Source organism: Chinchilla lanigera, unplaced genomic scaffold (assembly GCF_000276665.1).
Source record: "Chinchilla lanigera isolate Chin_1 unplaced genomic scaffold, ChiLan1.0 scaffold00052, whole genome shotgun sequence".
NCBI lineage: Eukaryota > Metazoa > Chordata > Mammalia > Rodentia > Chinchillidae > Chinchilla > Chinchilla lanigera.
In genome coordinates this window covers 14,208,160-14,227,918 of record NW_004955453.1, presented here as the reverse complement: position 1 = coordinate 14,227,918, position 19,759 = coordinate 14,208,160, and the positions used below count along the sequence as shown (strand labels likewise).

The following is a 19,759-nucleotide window of genomic DNA, read 5'->3' as shown; positions in this document are numbered from 1 at the left end:
AAAAAAATCAGGCCCCCAAAATTCAAAGACCCAATCCAAAAATGGGCATCTGAGATGAATACACATTTCTCAGATGAAGAAATACAAATGGCAAATAAATATATGAAAAAATGTTCACCATCATTTGTCATTTGAGAAATGCAAATTAAAACAACACTGACATTTCATCTCACCCCAGAAAGAATGGCTATCACCAAGTAATCAACCAATAACAAATGCTGGAGAGGCTGTGGAGAAAAAGGAACGCTTCTCTATTGCTGGTGGAATGTAGACTGGTAAATCCACTGTGGAAATCAGTGTGGAGATTCCTCACAAAACTAGGGTTAGAGGTCCCACTTAACTATTCCTCTTCTGGGTATTTTCCCAGAAGAATTAAAAATATCATACCACAGTGATATATGTGTACCCATGTTTATAGCAACACAATTTGTAATAGCTAAATCTTGGAAACAACCCAAATGCCCATCAACTGAGGAATGGATAAAAAAGATGTGATATTTTTATACAATGGAGTATTACTCAGCAATAAAGAAAGATAAACTCGAGGTTTTTGTAGGTAAATGGATGTAACTAGAGACCATACTCAAAAGTGAAGTAAGTCAGGCCCACATGTGTAAATATCATATTGTCTCCCTAGTGTAAGAACCTGAAAGAGCAAATAAAATCCAAAATGTACAATAGATATTATGAAAGGGAAAGAAACTGCTCAAAGGAAGGAATAATTGGGATGAGGGAAAGGAGAAAAAGAAAGAAGGGAATATAAATAAATAAATAAATAATAGCTGGGATAATTGTACTGCTTATGTCTAATGGTTTATTGAAAGGAACAGTTAATGCTTAAATTTTTTTGACCAATTTTGCATGCTTGTATTTGGTAATCTGAACAACTAATTGGAAGACAACAATATGTAATGTAACAAACAACGGTGAAGCTTGTCTAGTGAAACTTTGTATTGTTTTTAATGTTTTAAAATTATTTTTTATTCTCTTTAATGGTTTAATCAATCTTGCATTCTTACATCTGGTAATCTGAGCCACTTCATTGAAGATAACAATATGTAATATAACAACCACTGCTAATTCCTATCATTCTGTTTTGAAACCCTGTATCATTTTTATTGTTTTTGCTTTGTTTTGCTTTTGTCTATGTTGTTGTTATACATTTTTAAAAAATTCTCTTTAAAAGAAAAAAGAAAAAAAAAAAAAAGCACTGCTGGGAGTGGTGGCACATACCTGTAACCCCAGCATGCAGGAGGCTGAGGCAGGAGGATCCCTGTGAACGTGAGGCCTGCTTAGGCTACACAATGAGTTCAAGGACAGCCTGACCTGCACAGTGAAACTGTGCTGTCTCAAAAAGACACCCCCCCCCCCGCAAAAAAAAACCCACCAAAGGTTCTATTCTTTTTCTCCTAAATTCAGTTACATTGTTTCAAATCTAATGGTCATTTTTTTTCAAAAACAGAAAAAATTTTAGAGCGCCATCATTTTATAAACATCTTTTAAGAAAGCAGAATCCTACTTTAAAAATACAGACTTAAGTCTACTTGTGTGACCTATAGTCTAACTCCACGTTGCTATTAAACAGAGCTTATGAAGCTACTCAAGGATCAATCAGAAATAATCTACTCCCAGCACTCGGGAGGCTGAGGCAGGAAGATCGTTGCGAGTTCAAGGCCAGCCTGGGGTACAAAGTGAGCTCAAGGCCAGCCTGAATTGCATAGCGAGACCCTGTCTCAAAAAAAGGCAAAAAGGCAAAAAAGCAAAAAAAAAAAAAAAAAAAAAAAAAATTCTTAACCTGGAGGTCCTAAGGTTCCAGTAAGGCCTCCCAGACTGAGGAGGTCCAGTAAGTCTGAAGGAAGGGCATCAAAGCAGAAATCCGGACAGTTCTCCAGCTCTGGAGTGGAATCTGCACTGCAGAGAAATATGGGAGTTCTCAGCTCGGAGAAAGTGCAGCCTTGGCGGTAAACACACTGGCCTGGGGAAGGTGTGGAGCGAGAAGCTGAACAAAGACCGAACTGTGAAAGTCTCCACATCACCCCAGCCAGCGCTAGTCTCCGATACCACCCGCCCTCGCCTTTCCCGGACCTTACTTTCATCCCTGAATTTTCAGAATGACCCTTCGCTACAGTAGGCGCGCACCCAGGATCGCAGAGCCCCGCGCCAACGCCCCCTCGCCTCGGGACAGCCACTCAGGTGCAAGCGGCGCCGGAGGAGGGGCGGGGCGCGGCCGGAGGCTGCTGCGCTGGACACGCCCGCTGCGTGGTGACATCAGTGCGCCCGCGCGCCGGGGGAGGGTTGGCAGCCGCGGGCCGCAGGCGCTGGCGCTCCGGTAACTCAGGCTGGGCGGGGGAGAGGAAGGGGCGGGGCGGGGAGCCCACTGGAGTGCGGGGTCGCTGTTCGGAGCTGGGGCGGGATCCCTAGGGGCGCTCAGGACTGACTTCTTCCTCCAGCAGGCCCTGTCAGTCCCAGCGATGGAGTTTCCGGACCTTGGGGCTCACTGTTCCGAGCCGAGCTGTCAGCGCTTGGGTGAGGGGCGGAGCGTGAGGGGTGCGGGGCGGGGCTGCAAGGGTCTCCAGGTCGGCGCGAAGCGTGGGCTTCCGGGCTGGAAATACCGAGAAGGGCGGGTCTCGAAGTTGTGGGGCGGTGGCTAGGGGCGTGGTTAAGAAGCGTGTACTAGGAAGGGCTGCAAATAGGATGGTGTTTTCCTTCCCAAGTGAGAGGGAAGGACATCCAGGTCCCAGTAGGCGGACCTGCAATCCGACTCACTCTTTGCAGATTTTCTACCACTCAAGTGTGATGCCTGCTCGGGCATATTCTGCGCAGACCATGTGGCCTACGCCCAGCATCACTGTGGATCTGCTTACCAAAAGGTGAGGGGGCGGTCGTGAGGGTAAAGAGGGTGGAGGGCGGATGCATGCAAAATCTTCAGTATCTGTCTGCTTCACATTTCCCCTGTTACTGGCTCCCTGAGGCTCAGTACTGGGGAACATTATGTTTTCTTGCACATTTGTGATGGTGGTGGGGTATATCCAAATTCAGGGTCAGAGATACTTGTTAGATGGGAGTGGGCCACAGACTGATCCCTGCCCTTTAACTGTAGGATATCCAGGTGCCAGTGTGTCCTCTCTGTAATGTGCCTGTTCCTGTGGCCAGAGGGGAGCCCCCTGACCGGGCTGTGGGAGAGCACATTGACAGAGACTGTCGCTCTGATCCAGCACAGCAAAAACGCAAGGTGAGTGATGGGAGGATTGATTAGTCATAACCCAGCTGGGACTGTAGATGTCTGGAAACCTAAACATCTAACTCCATTGATGGGGCTGGAGAAGGGCTAGCAACTCGATCACAAATCTACCCCCTTTACTTCAGATCTTCACCAATAAGTGTGAACGCTCTGGGTGCCGGCAGCGAGAGATGATGAAACTGACCTGTGAACGCTGTGGCCGAAACTTCTGCATCAAACACCGTCACCCACTGGACCATGACTGCGCTGGGGAGGGGTACCCAACCAGCCGGGCAGGGTAATTGCTGCCGGGTCTCCTCCTCGCCTTTGGGAACCTCCTATGCTTTTCAAGCCAACTCAGCTTCTGTCCTTACAAATTGGGAAGCTGCATCCCTGTCCCGATTGGCCAGGGGAGTCTTTTTAAGTTTTCAAGTATGTGGTTTTCCACAGTCTGGAGGAACTTTTCTCCTGACTCCCAGGTAAGTCATGTTCTTGGAGGTATGGCAAGAGTCTGTCTTCCCTACAGACTCGCTGCCATCTCCAGAGCACAAAGCCAGGCTTCTGCAAGCAGTGTCCCCAGCCCAAGTCGGACCTCACCGTCCTCTACCTCTCCCAGCAGGTAGGCCTGCCCACTGCACCTCTCCGTTTCTTCCCCTTCACATCTCTGACCTCAGCCTCTTGAATATCTCCCATAGAGCCACAACCCAGTCTCCATCCCAGACAGCCCCTCCAGTGATTGCTTTGCAGAATGGCTTGGTGAGTTGGGCAGAGGTTGGATGGACAGAAGCAAACCCACGAGAGAATAAGAGTCCAAAGCCGTTTGTCTTCTTTCTCCCTTTGCAGAGTGAGGATGAGGCTCTGCAACGTGCCCTGGAATTATCCCTGGCAGAGACCAAACCACAGGTCCCAAGGTATCTACTCTGGTAGAAAAGAGGGTAGGATGTGGGCAAGGGGTCACTTTGGAAGGAGAGGTAGGACCACACCAACCCACAGCAAGATACAGGAACCTGAACTCAAGATTATCTTAAGATGAACCATCTGGGCATTGTAGCGTATGGCTATAATCCTAGCACTTAGGAGGCTGAGGCGCAAGGATCACTGTGAGTTCAGGGCCAGCTTATACTACAAAGTGAGACCCTGGGATATGAGGTTGCTCAGGCTGCAACATCTGTCACCCCATTGATCACCAGAGTTATTTGGCTGGTCTGGCTGCTGAGGCAGGTGTCCCTTTCCTCCCTCACTGCTCCATATGCAGTCCCTTCCGAAGCTGCACACTCTGGTCAAAGATGACCACCCCCAACAGAGGAGGACTATTTCCTCGGTCAGGGGTATATGAGTAGCTGTGCTCTCCTGCTAGAACCTCCAAACAAGCTCTCAAAATGAGACCCTGACTCAAAAAAAAAAAAAAGACAAGATTAAAATGAACCATATGACCTTTGACAAGCTCTTTAACCCACAAGGAACTAACTTCCTCTATACACTGGGAACAATGCTAACACCTACTATGAGGTCAGACCCAGGGGTGCTCAGCACAGGGATACATAACAGAACAGATACTCCAATGTTAGGTATTATCATAGGCCAATTTAAGCTGTTCCTCCCTCCAGTTCTCAGGAGGAAGAAGACTTTGCTTTAGCTCAAGCCCTTTCCGCCAGTGAGGCAGAGTACCAGCGGCAGCAGGTATGAGGATGGTGGGGTACAGTTGGGACCCTGTGCTAGCGGTAAGAACTGGTCAGGGGGTTTCTTCTGAGTGGTGGAGCATTGGGATGGTGGTTCTTCTTGCTTTCATTGTGAGAGCAGCCCAGTCTGCACTCTAAAACAAGGCCTGCCCTCTCTTTTCCTTGACTTTGCACCCTGTCTCCTCCTTCCCTTCTTGCTCCAGGCGCAGAGCCGCAGCTTGAAGCCATCCAACTGCAGCCTGTGCTAGGGTCCTGGGCTTGGGGAGGGAGGCTCAGCTGAGAAGGACTGTGGCCCTCACACCTCCAGGGTACACAGGGAGAGAAGGCGCAGAGCAACATGGAGGACAAGCAGCAGTGAGGTGGAGGCCGCTCTGGGAGTGTCAGCAGAAAGCTTGCCAAACTGAGCCTAGAAAGGCCCTGCTGGCTCTCTGGCTGCAGGGAAAGAGTAGCTGGGAACCGCTGGCCCTTGTGGGGGCTGGCCAGGGCCTGCTCTCAAACCCCTTCGACATGTTACCCCGTTACCCTGGGGCTGCCTTCCACGTACAGTGGGCAGGGAGGGGCCTGGCAAGAATAAAGATCTCGGCAGTCAGTAAGACATACAAGTGTTTTTTCTCCTTTCCGACACAAAATAGCCTTAAGGGTAGAGGTCCCTTGCCCCCCCATGACAAAGCTACCATGATCCTTGAGTAGTCCACACTTTTATTTCCCCAAAAAGTGCTTTTTTAAAAGGTCCCTTTCCCTCAGACAGCTAGCACCACACCCCTACACCAGGATGAAATAAGCCAGGGATAAGGGCTACATTTTATTCCCCTGAGTTAGCCTTCTGGAGGGAAGAGGCCATGGCTTGTCACTGTGCTGTGGGCTGAGGTTGGGTGTCTTCAGAGACTTCTTCCTGGCCCTGCTGTTGCAGCTGCCACATGTTGGCATACACCCCACCTCGGGACAAGAGAGCTTCGTGCCTGGGGCAAGGAGGCAAGTGTAAGAGGTCTTGCCACTGGCCCACACGGGACAGACAAGGGGCACTCTCCCATCAAAGCCCCCGCCCTGGTCATCCTGCTCATCTCACCGTCCTCTTTCCACAATGCAGCCATCCTTTAGGACAAGGATCTGGTCAGCATTGACCACAGTTGAGAGCCTGAGAAGTCAAGAGATCCGTTAGCTACAATAATATCAGAAGTGCCCCACGCTGCCATCCACCCCTGTCATGTAGTCTTATACCTGTGTGCCACCACAATGGTGGTGCGGTTAGCGCAGACTTTGGCCAGTGAAGCTTGGATGGCCCTCTCGTTAGATGTATCCAGCGCTGATGTTGCCTACAGAGAGGGTCTGGGTAAGATGCCCCTGCCACCCAAAGACCCAACAGGAGAAGGAGGCCAGCTGCTAGCTATGGGCTCAGGAATAAAGAGCTAGAGTTTGAGAACTGTACAGGGTTTGGTGAAACATGGACCAGTGATACTTCTGCTAGGTGGGAAATGGCCCAGCAGGAGTGGCATGGGCACAGACCGGTAAGCCAGAGGAAAAGGCTGCCCAGGCCTCACCTCATCCAGCAGAATGATGTCCGGAGCTTTGAGAATGGTGCGGGCGATAGCAACTCGCTGCTTCTCTCCACCGCTTAGCTTCAGTCCCCGCTCGCCCACCTGTGTTTCGTACCCTGTGGATATTGCCCACATCTTTCAAGTCATACAAAATAAACTTGGTTTCTGTGACCAGGTGGGCAAGGATAAAATGGAGGGCAAAGAAATTAACAGGACTATAACAGACGGGAGGGAGACTCGGAGGAGGAACTTCACCTTCAGGGAAAGCCAAGATGGCATCGTGGATGCCTGCAGCCTGAGCCGCACTCTCCACCTCATCATTCCCAGCTGTGATACGGCCATAGCGGATATTGTTGGCAATGGTGTCATTGAAGAGAACAGTGTCCTGGGGCACGACTCCAATGTGAGAGCGGAGAGAGATCTGGGTCACCTGGGGCCAAAAGACCAGCCGGCCTGCCTGTGAGATCCTCTCAGGACTGGGAGGTAGGAAGGACTGGCGAATTCCAGCTGGGTGGGCAAATGACTCAACTTCTCCAAGTCTGTTTTCCCATCCGTAAAAAGAAAGTGCACTGTCCGTTTGCTTTCCTGGACCGCTGCAGAAAGCTGTACCTTGGACAGCACCACAGCAATTCATACCCATGACTATTAGGGTGACTGCAAGTCATGTGGTGCTAGGAAGGCCCCATAATTTTGTAAAGGTAACATTTCCTACTCAGTTTGGATGCCCAGACCCTGCTCTCTATCCACACAGACCCCGAAATTATAGCCTTCTCGCCAGCAAACTTACCTACTTACCTGTGAAATATCCTGCCCATCTATTCGGATGCAGCCAGAGTTGATGTCATAGAAGCGAAACAGCAGGCGCAACACTGTGCTCTTTCCTGCCCCAGATGGGCCCACCTGTTGCATTGGAAACAGTGGTAAATTCTCAGGCCTAGTGGCTTTCCAGTCTTCCTTTCCAAGAGCCACCAATATCCATAAAGGCTGCCACATTGAACCCCACTGCTCATCAAGATAAGCGTTCCAATTCCCCAGCCCAGGCTATCAGCCACCATGGGTATTCAATGAGAACTCAAGGAGTACGGGCTAAGTGGCTAGGTCTCTCTCACCAGGGCCAGTGTCTGTCCAGGCATCACTGTGAAGGACACGTCCTGCAGGGTCTCCCTCCTGCAAGAAAGTGTGGGTGGGGTCAGCAGACCCCTGCCATCACCATGGCTACTAGTGGGCCCTCCCCTCCCCACCTAGGCACTCTGCCCAGGTAGAGGTGGGCTGCAGAGTTGGGGTTCAGCACAGGAAGGCAGTGTGCCAACAGACAAGGGGAATGCAAAGAAGGCAAAAGATGCAGGCTCACCCATCAGTATAGCCAAAGTGCACATTCTCAAACTCAATCTGGCCCTTCTGAAAGTGAAGAGGCCCTGCTCCAGGAAGGTCTTTTACCTGGGAGAGTGCAGCCATGCATATTGCTGTTAAAACCAAGAAACAATCCCCTCCCCAAGCCCCACTCTTCTCTCTTCACTCACTTCTGCTTCCTCTTTCAGCAGGTCAAACATGTTCTCCATGTCAATGAAGTTGGTCTGGATTATCCTGCAATAAGGGTTATAGTTGGGCCCCTCTGAGGAGCCAAGAAACAGCAGTGCACCCCAGACATGCGGGCCCAGGATCAGGTTACCTGTAGTAGGTGCCAAACCAGTTGAGGGGCATGTATAGCTGGATGATGTAAGTGCCAAAGAGCACAAAGTCCCCAACCTGTAGAGACCGAAGGAAGCTCATGTGTTACAAGGGCCTGCTTTTCCTGCACCATACCTATTTCCCACCTAAGAGGCTGCTGGCTCAGATCGAGGCCCCAGACCCCTCTTTTCTGTCCCCCACTCATCTGTCATTTTGCCTCACCTGTAGCTTCTGCTCACTGACAAAGTATGCACAGAGCAGAGAGCCAGCGAGGAGCCCTAGTCCAATCACCAGGTTCTGGGTCTGATTCAGCAAAACCAGCGAAGCATTTGACTTCCACTCCAAATCCTGAAGGCAATGACACAGGAGGGAAGAATGTCCCATATGAAGACCATCACCAAATCCCACCCCGGCCCCGGGCCTTCCACCTCACCACCTGGATCTTACTCCTCTCTGCCGTGGCCAAGCCACAGACCAGCTCCATGCTTAGGAGGCCGCACACTAGCATCCTCACCTGATACTTGATGATCGCCTCTCGATATCTATCCACTTCATAACCCTCGGCGTTGTAGTACTTCACCTGATGAATTCAAACAGTGTAAGGCTCACAACTCATTTCCTCTGAATTCCTGATCCTTCCTTTGTGATTTCAAATACCACTCCCAAAATACCTCATTACCCCAGTGGTCCCAGCCACACTCCCCTATATCTCCATGCTTCTCGCCACTGTTGTTCAGGCTTCTGTTACCGTCTCAAAGTTTAGTAGGGAGTCCACGGCTCGCGCACGGGTGGCATTTTCCTGTGTGTTCATAGCACGGCGAAACTTGGCTCTCCACTCAGTGACGACGATGGTCAGAACTGGAGCATGACAGGAAGAGGGGGAGAGAAAATAGGACACCATCCCAAACAGCAGAGACTAAGTGTCTGTGTCTGCTGCCTGCCACATACACCAAAAGTACCCGAGGGTATAGGGACCGAAAGTCCAGAGAAGCCAAAAGCTCACCAAGGGAAAAAGCCATGTGCAAGCATGTTTGCAGCCTGCATAAAGGCTTTGGTATAGAAAACACTTTTGGTGAACAAATAAAGATATCCTGCTATACAAATGAGGGTATTCCTTCACCTGAGACCACAGAAGGGACCTGATGTAACAAAGATGCCTCCCCTGGCCTTCCCTGCAGGTTGGGCTAAGGTTCAACTGGACAAAGAAGATCTGCCTATCACACCAGGAGCAGTGGGAACCTAATCAAGCCTACCAATCCTCAGCCTCCTGAAGGAGGGGCACCTGAGTGGCGGATAGGGCTCATGCCCAAGTCAGTCCCCACACATAATCAGGGAGATGGTTTCACCAGGCAGCACTTACTGAGGTAAAGACTCATGCACACAAACACAATGAGGCCAAACCAGGCATTGAAGAACATGCTGAAGTAGACGATGCCAATGACGATGTCGGCCAGCGTGGGGATGATGTTGAATACCAGGTAGCTGGGTGGGTAAGACGAGAGACAGAGGTTTGTGGGTGGAGAATCACCAACCCTACCTTGAGGAACTTCAGTGTAGTGCTTCATTTTCAACAGCAACAGACTAGAATCAATCTAGACACCCCTGAAGAGGTAGGTGACTAAACCACAGAATACCTAGATATAGAGCCCTATTTTAGTTATCATGAACAAGTAAGATCTTTGTGTAAAGATGAAAATGTTTTTTCATAAGGTGGTGCTAAAGCAACTGTGGAAATGACACCTATGTTGGGATTTCATTTGTTTTAGAAAAAACTTCCATAAACTGGGCATGGTGGCACACACCTGTAATCCCAGCACTGAGAGGGCTGAGGCAGGAGGATTGCTCTGAGTTTGAGGCCAGCCTGGGCTACATAATGAGTTCAAGGCCAGCCTGAACTGCACAGCAAGAACCTGTCTCAAAAGAAAAGGGGGTGCGGGGGTGGGGGGAAACTTCCATAAAATCACGAGTCTAAAAAAATTGTAAATAGAAGTGCAACAAAGTAGAATTTAACACACTAAACAGAACAGGAAATTCTGGAGGAGTGGAGTTCAAAGTCATTTGTTCTCTGTTTGCATTACTGGAGTTATTACAACAGTGTGTGAACATTACTCCTATAACTCATCAAAGAACCAGAACACACAGGTGGAAGGGGTGGTGGCTCAGGGTGGGTCTACTCTCCTGATAGTTCCTCCATCCCTGCTTCTCAGCCCCACCCTCCTACATGCTCTTTCCACTGGTGTGGCACCTGAGCAGCCCTGTGACACTGGACGTCCCCCGGTCCACAATCCGGAGCACCTCCCCTGTACGGCGGCCCAAGTGCCAGCGCAGGGAGAGCTCATGCAGGTGGGAGAAGAGGCGCAGCTCCATATGCCGCGATGTAAACTGCTGCACTCGGATCCACAGGAATGTGCGCAGGTTGCTCACGAAGCCTAGGGGAGCCAGGGGTGTTACAGTAGGGCTTGGAGGCTAGGAGACACCAGCCCTACACCAGGATGTGAAAGGTCTGTGAGCACAGGGGGGCTGGCGTAGGAACACTCAAAGAGGTATGACAGCAAGGGAAGGCCCATGGGAGGGGCTGATAACTTCATACCTGTACTGCCCGTGCCACCCCCTTGGAGGAACTTGAGGAAGACATAGGTGGTAACAGTCGAGGCCAGAGTGTTCCAAGGGGCTTTCTCAGTCAACAAGTTCACTGTGGAGAAAAGGAGTCAGGGTTCTGTCAGCACCCAGGACTCTCTTCAGGCAAAACTGCCCCAGGCACCAGCCATGGTCTCTCTGACCACAAGCTCCCAACTGTCTAAGGGGGCACCCCAGCCACCAAGCCAGTGAAGAACCACCAGGCTGAACTCAACTCCTCTCCCTCACCAATATCCCTATAGAAGATGGGGACCAACAAATTGAGTGCTCGGTCCAATCCCATAAGGCCCAGGCAGAGGAGCACAACCAGCTGTAGAACAGGACTCCCTCGAGGCCACAGGTAGCCACTCAGTAGCCGGAGCTTCCTGCCAAGGTCTCGCCAGGTAGATTGTTGGTCTGTTGACCGAACCTAGGATGATAACAAACATAAGGGAGGGAAATTCAGAAGCCAAAAATAAATGTGTGCTAACCAGAAACTCTCAGGGAAGAATATGGGGCCACAGCTCCCAGGTATCTGAGGCCCACAGGTGAACCCTGATGGGGTCAGAAAAGCTACCAGGTCACAAACTGAGCTTTGGGAAAGAACTACAGTAATTAATTGTGAGGAGAAAGAATAACAGGGAATGAAAGAAAGACCCCTGGATTTAGAAGTACTGGGATGCAAATAGGTGTGCTTAGAATTCACAAGGCCCTGGGTTCTAATCTGCAGCGTGTGCACACACACATGCAATACCAACAAACCCCAGCATTCAGAAAATGAGGTGTGTACCTGGTTCCTTTCTACATCTTGGTCCTCTTCCTGAACCTGGAGGGTGTAGGACTGGGGCCGAAGTCCAGGAGCCCAGAGTCCGAGGACAAACAGCCCTCCAGAAACCACATATTTCAGGACCCACAGGCCAAACTGAACCTAGGATGAAATGTGCAGAGAGTATGAAAGGCCAAGGTCTCATTGTCTTCTCAATACACCCAAGACCTCTGCATGGCCCCCTAGCCTAATACACACACACACACACACACACACACACACACACACACACACACACACACACACACGGAACCCACAGTGACTCAGCACTGACACACCCCACCAGCTGGTTATCAGCTTCCAGCTGGCGCCAGCCACTCCCTTCTTTTTCATAAGAGTCATCTGAAAGCATAGACAGTATGTAGAGACAACTGCTTCCCAGCATCAATGCTTCCCCTCCTCCCCACAGGTTCCTCACCTGCTGGCCCAGGTCAGCCCTTGCCCACCACCACTGCGGGCTGTTCCAAGACACCAGGGCCAAGTTCTCAGCTGCAAAGGTCACCGTCCAGAGAAGCAGGAGACCCGGGCTGTGCCTGAACTTGATCCAGACGCCCATTGCCAGACTCTGCCGTGCCTGGTTCCTTTCCACCACGAGCAGCCCCAGGCCACAGAAGCTAGCCAGGCTCTCTAGCACTGATGCCAGCAGTAGGTAGCCTGGCAACGGGGCGCCCCGGGCGGTACCCACCCGGCCAATCAGGCCTGCCAGGGGCAGCACCCCCTGAAGCGTGGCCAGAAGCAGCTGCAGCCCATAGGGAACGACGCGAGGGCCGGTCCCCCAGGACAGTGCGTCGGCGCCAGCGGGCCGCTCCCGACGTCTGCAGGGAAGAGCCAGCACCACGGCCAGGGCCGCCAGGGTCATCAGCGTCGAGGGCACGAGCGTGAAGAAGAAGCAGGGATTCAGGCCATTCTGAGTCCACGCCGGAACCACGGGCCCTTCGGCCTCGCAGTAGTTGCCTAAAGTCACCATAGTGGTGCTGACACTGGTGGTTGCTGCCCGAGCCCGCGGGACCAGAGGACCGGCCGGGCCGCTCGGGAGGGCCACGGAGACTGGGTGTCTCAGGTCATGGAGCAGGAGACGCTGAGCCGCTGGGGTCGCGGGGAGGGAGGCACGTGGACCCTGCCACACCGCCCACTCGCTTCGCACACGCGCCGCCGCCACGCACTCACGCAGGGCACGTACGCCGTCTCCGCGCGACCCGCGACCCTCTGGCCAAGTGCGGCGCCGAGAAAAGGCTGGCGTCAGCCTCGCACCGCCCTCTATGGCTACCACCCGCCCGGCAAGCCCGCCCCCGGCCTCTATCCAGGCTCCCCATTGGACAGATGTCTCCGGAGGGACGGGAGGGAATGGTGCACTCGAGCGGGGCAAAATAGAGGGATTGCACCGATTTGGTCACGTGCTCAGGGCGGGAAATCTGACTCTATTGGAGACCTTGACCTCCACTGAACTGTGGGTCGAAACAGTCCTTTTGCTAGCAGGCTAGCTGGACATCCGAGCGCCGACATACACCCACTTGCTTCCAGATCCCAGCAGCCCGTCTTGAAGAACTTAGGGGGAAGGGAAAATAACGCGCACCCACTCCTATTCCCAGGAACCTAGCTTCAGTAGACAAGAAGTCATGATCCGGTCAAAGACCCTTTTTTATTAAGGGTTATCAAGCTGTACAGTGGCCCTCACCCGGCTCTGCTGTGAACTTGTGTAGTACAGTTCACCACTCTTCTGCAGTGAATCAGAGCTGGATGAGGGATGGGGCAGAGGGTAGGAGCTGAGTCCCAGCATGCAACGCAGCAGCTCAAAGCCCAGGGCAAAGCCATGGCTCCTCCAGATAGCAGGATGCGGTCTGGAGCTCTCTTGCTGGGATGCAGAAGGTCAAGGTCACACTCCCTCCCTGTCCGTCCCATGTGATGGGGGTATAATAAGCAGCAATGGGGGCCCGGGGAGGTCTGTCTCCCAGGGACCCACCCTGAAAGTTGGAGAGGGCAGCAAAGAATTTCCATCCTGATCCTGCAATTTGGAAACCTTCCTCCTTAGTGTCAAAAGATGATGTGAAGGGAACTGGGAGCAAGGGCCTCCACCAGAACACAAAGCAAAAGCCAAACAAAGGGAGCAAGAGAACAGAAGAGGGGCAAGAGGCACACACATGCCAGTGATGTGCAGGACACAGAAGAGAGGTGAGCTGGCTGCAGCACTGGATGAGAACTGGGAGTGAGGTAAGGGCCACAGCCTGAGCTGCTCATCTGTCCCGGTGGAGGGGGTAGGCCTGACCTCCCCACTCCAGTTGGCACAGGTTCTCCCTGCTTGGCACCTTCTATCATGGGCAGCCCTCTCTGGAGACCTGCAGGGGCGGATGCGAAGGTGGCAGTACTGGGGCTGGGCTGGGGACCAGTTTCTAGCACCACACTCTGAGCCAAGGGAGCCCTGGGGATGAGGCTGAAGTCTTGTGCACCCCGGGTTCGTAGGCCCCAAATTCTTCTGCTGGGGCTGCCTCAAGCCCGCAGCTGGCACCTCCCTAGGCCAGGCACAGACACACAAACACCACACATGTGGAGCCAGGCAGCACTCCGAGGAGCCTTCCGTGGCGGGCAGATGGGATGGCAGGGCAGCGGTAGCCTCCATCCTGGGGCATGAGGACACTCCTCAGTCTTATCTATATCTGTGGAGACAAGCACATTGATAGTGGTGTTGGTTTTCAGCTATCTGCTTGCCCCACAGGAGCCTAGGGACAAAGGAAAAGGAAGGCTTGATTCCTAGGGGGTACACGAAGGAAAACCAAGCCCTGCACTTTAGAGCAGTTGAGGGAAGGAAGGGCAGGGTATTTTGGGAGGGACAGTGTGGTACCTCTGCATGGGGTGGGGTCATCTTCCTTCACACAGGAAGCTATTACCCCACCTGCAAGTTACTACTTCTGGCAGCTATTATGAGGCCCCAGAGGCCTTACCTTGTGCACCTGAGGGGGCAGCTCATCCTCCGAGCCCTCCTCAGGCACAGGCTCTGGATGCCTTGATGCTGGCTGCCCATCTTCAGCCCACCCTCCAAGGGGTAGCCGGGAGAAATGAGAGGGCGCCCGGGGCACTGTGCCAGGATCTAGAGACACAAGAATGAAGGGAAGGGTGGAGACGGCTCAGGGGGTTAGTGTCCTTGGGCCACATCCCTTGGACTTCTTTCTTCTCCTAAAGAACTATCCTTTCCTGCAGCTTGTCTCCTTTCGGACCCCTAGGTGGATACCTGTGATGCCTCCGTAGCGCCTTTGGAAACCTCCGTGCAGGGCGGTGGTCTCAGGTGCCCCAGGCCGGGGTACAGCACAAGGATAGCTAGCAGAGCGGGGTATAGGTTGGGAGGCCCGGCTGCCCTCCCCGCCCTCTTCAGGGGCGCTCTCCCCACTCTCATCACTCTCCCGGCGGTGCCACACATGCCGCTCAGGTTCAGCTTGGGTCTGCTGCTTGTGGAGCTGGAGAAATGAGGGCTTATTAGTGGAGAACAGAGGATGTCTGTTTCAACAGTTACCCCCACAATGGTATCAGCCAGTTCCCATTTCACCTCTTACCTAGAATCCCTGACCCGGAGCACTTACTGTGTTAGCATCAGACAAGAGATGTCTGATGCTTTATCATTACATTCTCAGCAGGCTCCTGGAAGGAGCCTGTGTACAGGTATAAGGGCCCTCATTTTACCCATTCATTTGCCTCAAGAACACCTGACCACCAGGGTTTAAGTGCCAGGCACTCTTAATTGCAGTGAACAAGATAGACAAAAACACTACCACTTGTGGGGGCTTATGCTCTGCTGGTGCTGACTGGGGAGAAAGATAGATAATGAACAATTAAATAAAAAGAAAGACAAGCTGGGCCTGGAGGTGTACACCTGCAATACCACAATGTGGGAGGCTGAGGCAGGAGGACTGAAAGTTCAAATCCAATCTGGGCAACTTAGCAACTTAGTGAGACCCTGTCTCAAAATAAAAAATACAAAAAGGGGCTGGGGATACAGCTCAGTGTGAAGGCCTTGGGTTCAATCTCCAGTACAAGGCAGAGGGAGAAAGGGAAGAAAAAGGAAGAGGAGGAGGAGAAGGAAGAGGAGGGAAAGAGGAAGAGTAGGGAGAAAGAGGGAGGGAGGGAGGTGGGGAGGGAAGAAAGGAAGGAATAGGTGCTGCCAAATGCTGTGGGGGAAAAACAGAACAGGAAGCGTTAGAAAGTGGGCAAGGGGGACTCACTGAGTACACTCAGAGAAAGTCTCAGAAAGAGGTAACAGCAACAGGAGGAGGAAAAGGACCGAGTATCTCAGGGAATGGACTCTAGGCAGGGAATGGTAAATACAAAGGCACAAAACAAAGTATGTTTGGTAATGAGGATATAAAGAGGGTGTGTGAGAGGCCGGGTGTGGTGGCGCATGCCTATAATCCCAGCAGGAGGATCGTGGTGGCGCACGCCTATAATCCCTAAGGCAGGAGGATCATTTCGAGTTCAAGACCAGCCTGGGCTCAAAGTGAGCTCAAGGCCAGCCCAAACTGCATAGTGAGACCCTGTCTCAAAAAGACAAAAAGAAAAAAAAAAAGAGGGTGTATGAGAATGGAGATTACAGAGCAGGTTTTAATTTTTTACTTTTTTATTTTTTTGGTACCGGTAATCGAACTCAGGACCTTGCACTTGCTAGGCAGGCACTTATGCCACTGAGCTATATCCCTGGCCCACAGAGCAGGTTTTAAAAAGGGGGGGTATTGGAATCCATGTCTTCTTCATATCTAAAACCCTCAATTCCATCTTTCAGCTGCCCACTCACCTGGTGCATATAGAGGGCGTGCAGGCTCATCTCGGTGGATGCATATTCCGACAGCACCAGGCTCTGCAGCTGTCCTTCCCACACACTGCTCCCGGAGCTGGCTGTCCTGGCATCCACCCTGTCCCTCCAAGCATAGACAGACAGCAGTTGTCAACACTTCTGAAACCCACATCAGTCACTGGGGGCTGCTGCGGTGCCCTCCCATCTTGGCCCACCTCTACTCACCCAGAGCCTGTCATGGTGCTGGGCGCACGGCCCATGGGGGCCTGCCCAGGCTGCAGAGGGGAGAAGGAGCGCAGGGCGGAGGCAACTTCAGCCCTGTGCCTGGAGCCCTGCAGGTCTCTGGGCAGTGGGGGGCCCCGGCAGGATGAGCCAGCTACCACATTTGCAATAAGGCTCAGGGGCTATGAGAGAAAAGGGTGCGCAGAATTCTCAGGGCAGAGGAATGGCTTCTGGTCTCTCAGTATTCTGTACGTCAGGACCCGGTGCACAGATTGAGTAGACTGGCTGTCCTGGCATCCACCCTGTCCCTCTAAACTTTCCATCCCATACCGTCCTGGGCTTCCCACTCCTACCTATCTTCTCCAGTCCCCAGGAACACACCTCAGTCTCAGATTGTAAGGACTGGATGGATGTGAAAAGGGCGTTTTCGGGGAGCAGACCCCCTTGGGCAAGGCCAGCAGCTGCTCCGTCCCGCTGAACCTGCTCCTTCAGGAAACCTAGGAAAGCTGTGCTCTCACGAGGTGGTTGCCAGCCAGGGTTGGTGATGGCAAAGTGCATGAGTGATAATTCTGTCTTCCCGTCCTCAGCTTGCTGGTACACTGAGGCCTCTGTCTGCCCACCAGACAGCCACTGCACAAGCAAAACACAGTAAGCAGATTTCTTACAGGAATCTTTCCTGCTAGAGGGGAGGCGTTGCCCCTGGAGCACAAGACTGCATTGTGACATGCTGTGTAATGCCCCTAGTCCCCACCCCAGGAGTGCCATGTGTCAGGCCACCTGTTTGGATTGAGCCTTTTTCAACAGGGCATGGACGATAGTTCAAATTAGGGACAAAATGTAGCCCAGGCTCCAAACAGGGCTGCCCAGAAGAGGCAGGGCTGCTTTTTTGTGACGTGTTGGCTCAGAAGGGATAGCTTTCTGTAGTTTGCTCAAAGATAGTTTGCTCATGTGCCAGCATCATCCCTGCCCACCTTCCTCCCTCCAGTCCCAGTACCTGGGGATGACCATGCTGGCGAACATCCATCTGAGCAAAGGAACAGGTATCCCCAACACCAACGACCTCCACAGTGAAGTTGCGGAAGAAGTCTATGATCTCGAGGGCCCGTGGACGAAGGCAGAAGATGAGGATGAGCGGTGTGACAATGGGGCTCAGCAACTCTTCCAAGATAAATACCTAAAAGGGAGGGGACCAAGGTCACAAGCAAGCAAGAGGGAGCTCAGCCATGACCACCAAGCTACCAGCCAGTCTCTAGCAGGCCCTAACTCCAACTCCACTCACTGCCTTGTACTGGAAGAGCTGGGCAAACTCGTCCCGGGTCTGCGAGCGGTGGGCATTACCCTGCCAGTGGTCAGGCATGTAGTGGATGTGAGCGAGGATCACGCGGAGCAGCTGCTCGGGGCAGAACACCATGTGCTGGTCCGGGATGAAAGACCTAATGGGATCAGATCTGTGATGAGCGGGAAGCCCTCCTTGCAGTCCTAGTCTGGTGCTCCCACCTGCTCCCCTGGCCCACCTGCACACAGTCACGGTGACCCCCAGGAGTGTGACGGTGGTGAGGACATGCTCCACAGCCAGCACATCTTCATCATAGATGGTGAGGGCAATAAGCACAGCCAAGATGGAGCCAGCAAAGAAGGCGCCATTCTTGGCCAGCAGAGTCAGCAGAGGTGACAAGAAGCAATTCATGTACTTGGAGGCGGGCTTATAGCCACGGCTGAGACGGGACTGCAGCTCGTGTTCCAGCTCATTGAAGTGGCGGAGGTAGCAGCGGCCATAGAGTGACCAGCAACGTGCTCCCAGGGCCCCTGGCTCCCGCTTGAGCACCTCGGCATAGCTGAAGAAGGCGTAGAGGATCTGCCAGATGAGGATGAGGGGGCACAGCAGGAAGTTGGCGATGCCAATCCATAGGATGCGGTTGCTGAGGCGCTGGGCCAGCTCTAACCGTTGCCCACCACGTTTGTACTCAGCTTTGAGGCTCCATTCATTGAGAAACAGAGAGCCGGGTCCCCAGAAGAGGATCAGCTCAAAATTGTACTTGAGGCCACGGGTAAAGAAGACGACCTCCCCAAGGCCAGGCAGGCGGAAGCGCAGAGGCAGGAGGGACTTGTTCACTAGTGCCACCATATAGTTCTGGAAACGGAGGATGCGATGGTAGATGTCCAGCTCTGTCAGCTCACGCTTGTGGATGCAGATCTGGTGCTCTTTCTGGGTCTGCACAATCCGGGCCTGCACTTCCTGCCACGTGCAATATGGAAGAGCAGACTGCAGAGTGGGGGACAGGGAAAGGACAGCTGTGGTTATTACCTGACCCCCTTGCCCTGCACAGATGAGAGGCTCAGGGGTCATGTGCTTAGCTCAGTGAAGTCTTTCAGCAGTTGCACCCTGACCTCCTGCTAGTCTGGATCTCAAAAGTCCCCCCAAGACCCAGGTGTTGATGGCTTGGTCACCAGCTGGTGGTGCTACAGGAAGGTGATGGTATGTTTAAAAAGTAGGATGGCCATAAAGAGGGATAAACTTGAGACATGTCTAGCTAAATGGATGCACCATGAGACCATACTCTTAAGAGAAATAAATTGAACACAAAATGTTTAAATACTGCACTGTTTCTCTGGTATGAAAAACTGAAAGTGTAAATAAGGGCCAAAGTATATAATAGATATTGCGAAATGGGAAGAAAATGTTCAAATGAGAAGGAGAACAAGGGAAGGGGTAAGGGGAAAGGAAGGAAGGGACAAGAGAAAAAGAATACAAGATAAAAATGGAAACAAAGCTTTTGTAAATAAGCAGGGGATGAGGGGTTCTAGGGAAAGGAGGACAATGGGAAAAAAAGAATTAAGATATATCATGTACAGGTACAAGTTCCCTATGATGAATATCATTATTATGTACAGTTAAAATGTACCAATACAATTTTTTAAAATGCAAAAAAAAAGAATAGGTCTATCAGGAGGAAGTCAGATGATCAGGGGCTTGCTTTTAAAGGGCATATTGGGACTTGGAACCCTGGCCTAGTCCTGTCTTTCTCTATTTCCTGGCTACCATGAGATGAACATATCCTGTGCTGCATGTTTCTGCCATGATGTACTGCCTCACTGTAGGCCTAAAAGCAAATGGGACAACCAACCAGGGTGTGAAACCTCTAAAACTGTAAGCCAAAACAGATCTTTTCTCTTTACAAGCTGATTATCCTGAATATTTTGTCACAGTAGTGAAAAGGT

At 52.0% G+C, this 19,759-nt stretch overlaps 3 protein-coding genes across 17 annotated transcripts in view; 1 reads left to right on the top strand and 2 right to left on the bottom strand.

Moving 5' to 3' along the window:
• The first annotated feature begins 2,237 nt into the window (after positions 1 to 2,237).
• On the top strand, positions 2,238 to 5,496 carry Zfand2b (zinc finger, AN1-type domain 2B). 2 transcript variants are annotated; one of them, XM_013519855.1, is made up of 10 exons: positions 2,238 to 2,329; positions 2,451 to 2,526; positions 2,776 to 2,870; positions 3,101 to 3,232; positions 3,367 to 3,518; positions 3,747 to 3,839; positions 3,916 to 3,976; positions 4,064 to 4,131; positions 4,828 to 4,900; positions 5,103 to 5,496. In XM_013519855.1, exons 2-10 carry the CDS (start codon positions 2,472 to 2,474, stop codon positions 5,145 to 5,147), a joined length of 774 nt encoding a protein of 257 aa, XP_013375309.1. In that variant the 5' UTR covers positions 2,238 to 2,329; positions 2,451 to 2,471; the 3' UTR covers positions 5,148 to 5,496. The 2 variants fall into 2 exon arrangements, with proteins under 2 accessions (XP_013375309.1, XP_013375308.1); XM_013519854.1 differs by having other exon boundaries at positions 2,246 to 2,329; positions 2,454 to 2,526; positions 5,207 to 5,496.
• Positions 5,497 to 5,580: 84 nt separating this feature from the next.
• Abcb6 (ATP-binding cassette, sub-family B (MDR/TAP), member 6 (Langereis blood group)) lies at positions 5,581 to 12,815 on the bottom strand. 2 transcript variants are annotated; one of them, XM_005395577.2, is made up of 19 exons: positions 11,963 to 12,811; positions 11,509 to 11,646; positions 10,968 to 11,148; positions 10,693 to 10,794; positions 10,348 to 10,531; positions 9,463 to 9,584; positions 8,851 to 8,960; positions 8,617 to 8,682; positions 8,325 to 8,450; positions 8,104 to 8,180; positions 7,955 to 8,018; positions 7,786 to 7,871; positions 7,544 to 7,601; positions 7,230 to 7,334; positions 6,690 to 6,864; positions 6,438 to 6,550; positions 6,118 to 6,212; positions 5,966 to 6,034; positions 5,581 to 5,858 (listed from the first exon to the last, which is right to left on the bottom strand). In XM_005395577.2, exons 1-19 carry the CDS (start codon positions 12,509 to 12,511, stop codon positions 5,747 to 5,749), a joined length of 2,532 nt encoding a protein of 843 aa, XP_005395634.1. In that variant the 5' UTR covers positions 12,512 to 12,811; the 3' UTR covers positions 5,581 to 5,746. The 2 variants fall into 2 exon arrangements, with proteins under 2 accessions (XP_005395634.1, XP_013375303.1); XM_013519849.1 differs by lacking the exons at positions 5,581 to 5,858; positions 5,966 to 6,034; positions 6,118 to 6,212; positions 6,438 to 6,550; positions 6,690 to 6,864 and adding an exon at positions 6,885 to 7,043 and having other exon boundaries at positions 7,222 to 7,334; positions 11,963 to 12,815.
• Positions 12,816 to 13,158: 343 nt separating this feature from the next.
• Atg9a (autophagy related 9A) overlaps positions 13,159 to 19,759 on the bottom strand; it is a 10,963-nt gene continuing 4,362 nt past the window's right edge. For 12 of the 13 annotated variants that reach the window (XM_013519837.1, XM_013519838.1, XM_013519848.1 and 9 more), the window contains 9 exons: positions 18,055 to 18,803; positions 17,820 to 17,973; positions 17,535 to 17,714; positions 16,922 to 17,170; positions 16,544 to 16,722; positions 16,319 to 16,442; positions 14,768 to 14,990; positions 14,481 to 14,626; positions 13,159 to 14,195 (listed from right to left, as the gene is read on the bottom strand). In XM_013519837.1, the coding sequence (XP_013375291.1) occupies positions 14,190 to 14,195; positions 14,481 to 14,626; positions 14,768 to 14,990; positions 16,319 to 16,442; positions 16,544 to 16,722; positions 16,922 to 17,170; positions 17,535 to 17,714; positions 17,820 to 17,973; positions 18,055 to 18,803 (2,010 nt within the window). In that variant the 3' untranslated portion in view covers positions 13,159 to 14,189. The remainder of the gene's footprint in view (positions 14,196 to 14,480; positions 14,627 to 14,767; positions 14,991 to 16,318; positions 16,443 to 16,543; positions 16,723 to 16,921; positions 17,171 to 17,534; positions 17,715 to 17,819; positions 17,974 to 18,054; positions 18,804 to 19,759) is intronic. The other variant, XM_005395551.2, reaches the window with a different exon arrangement.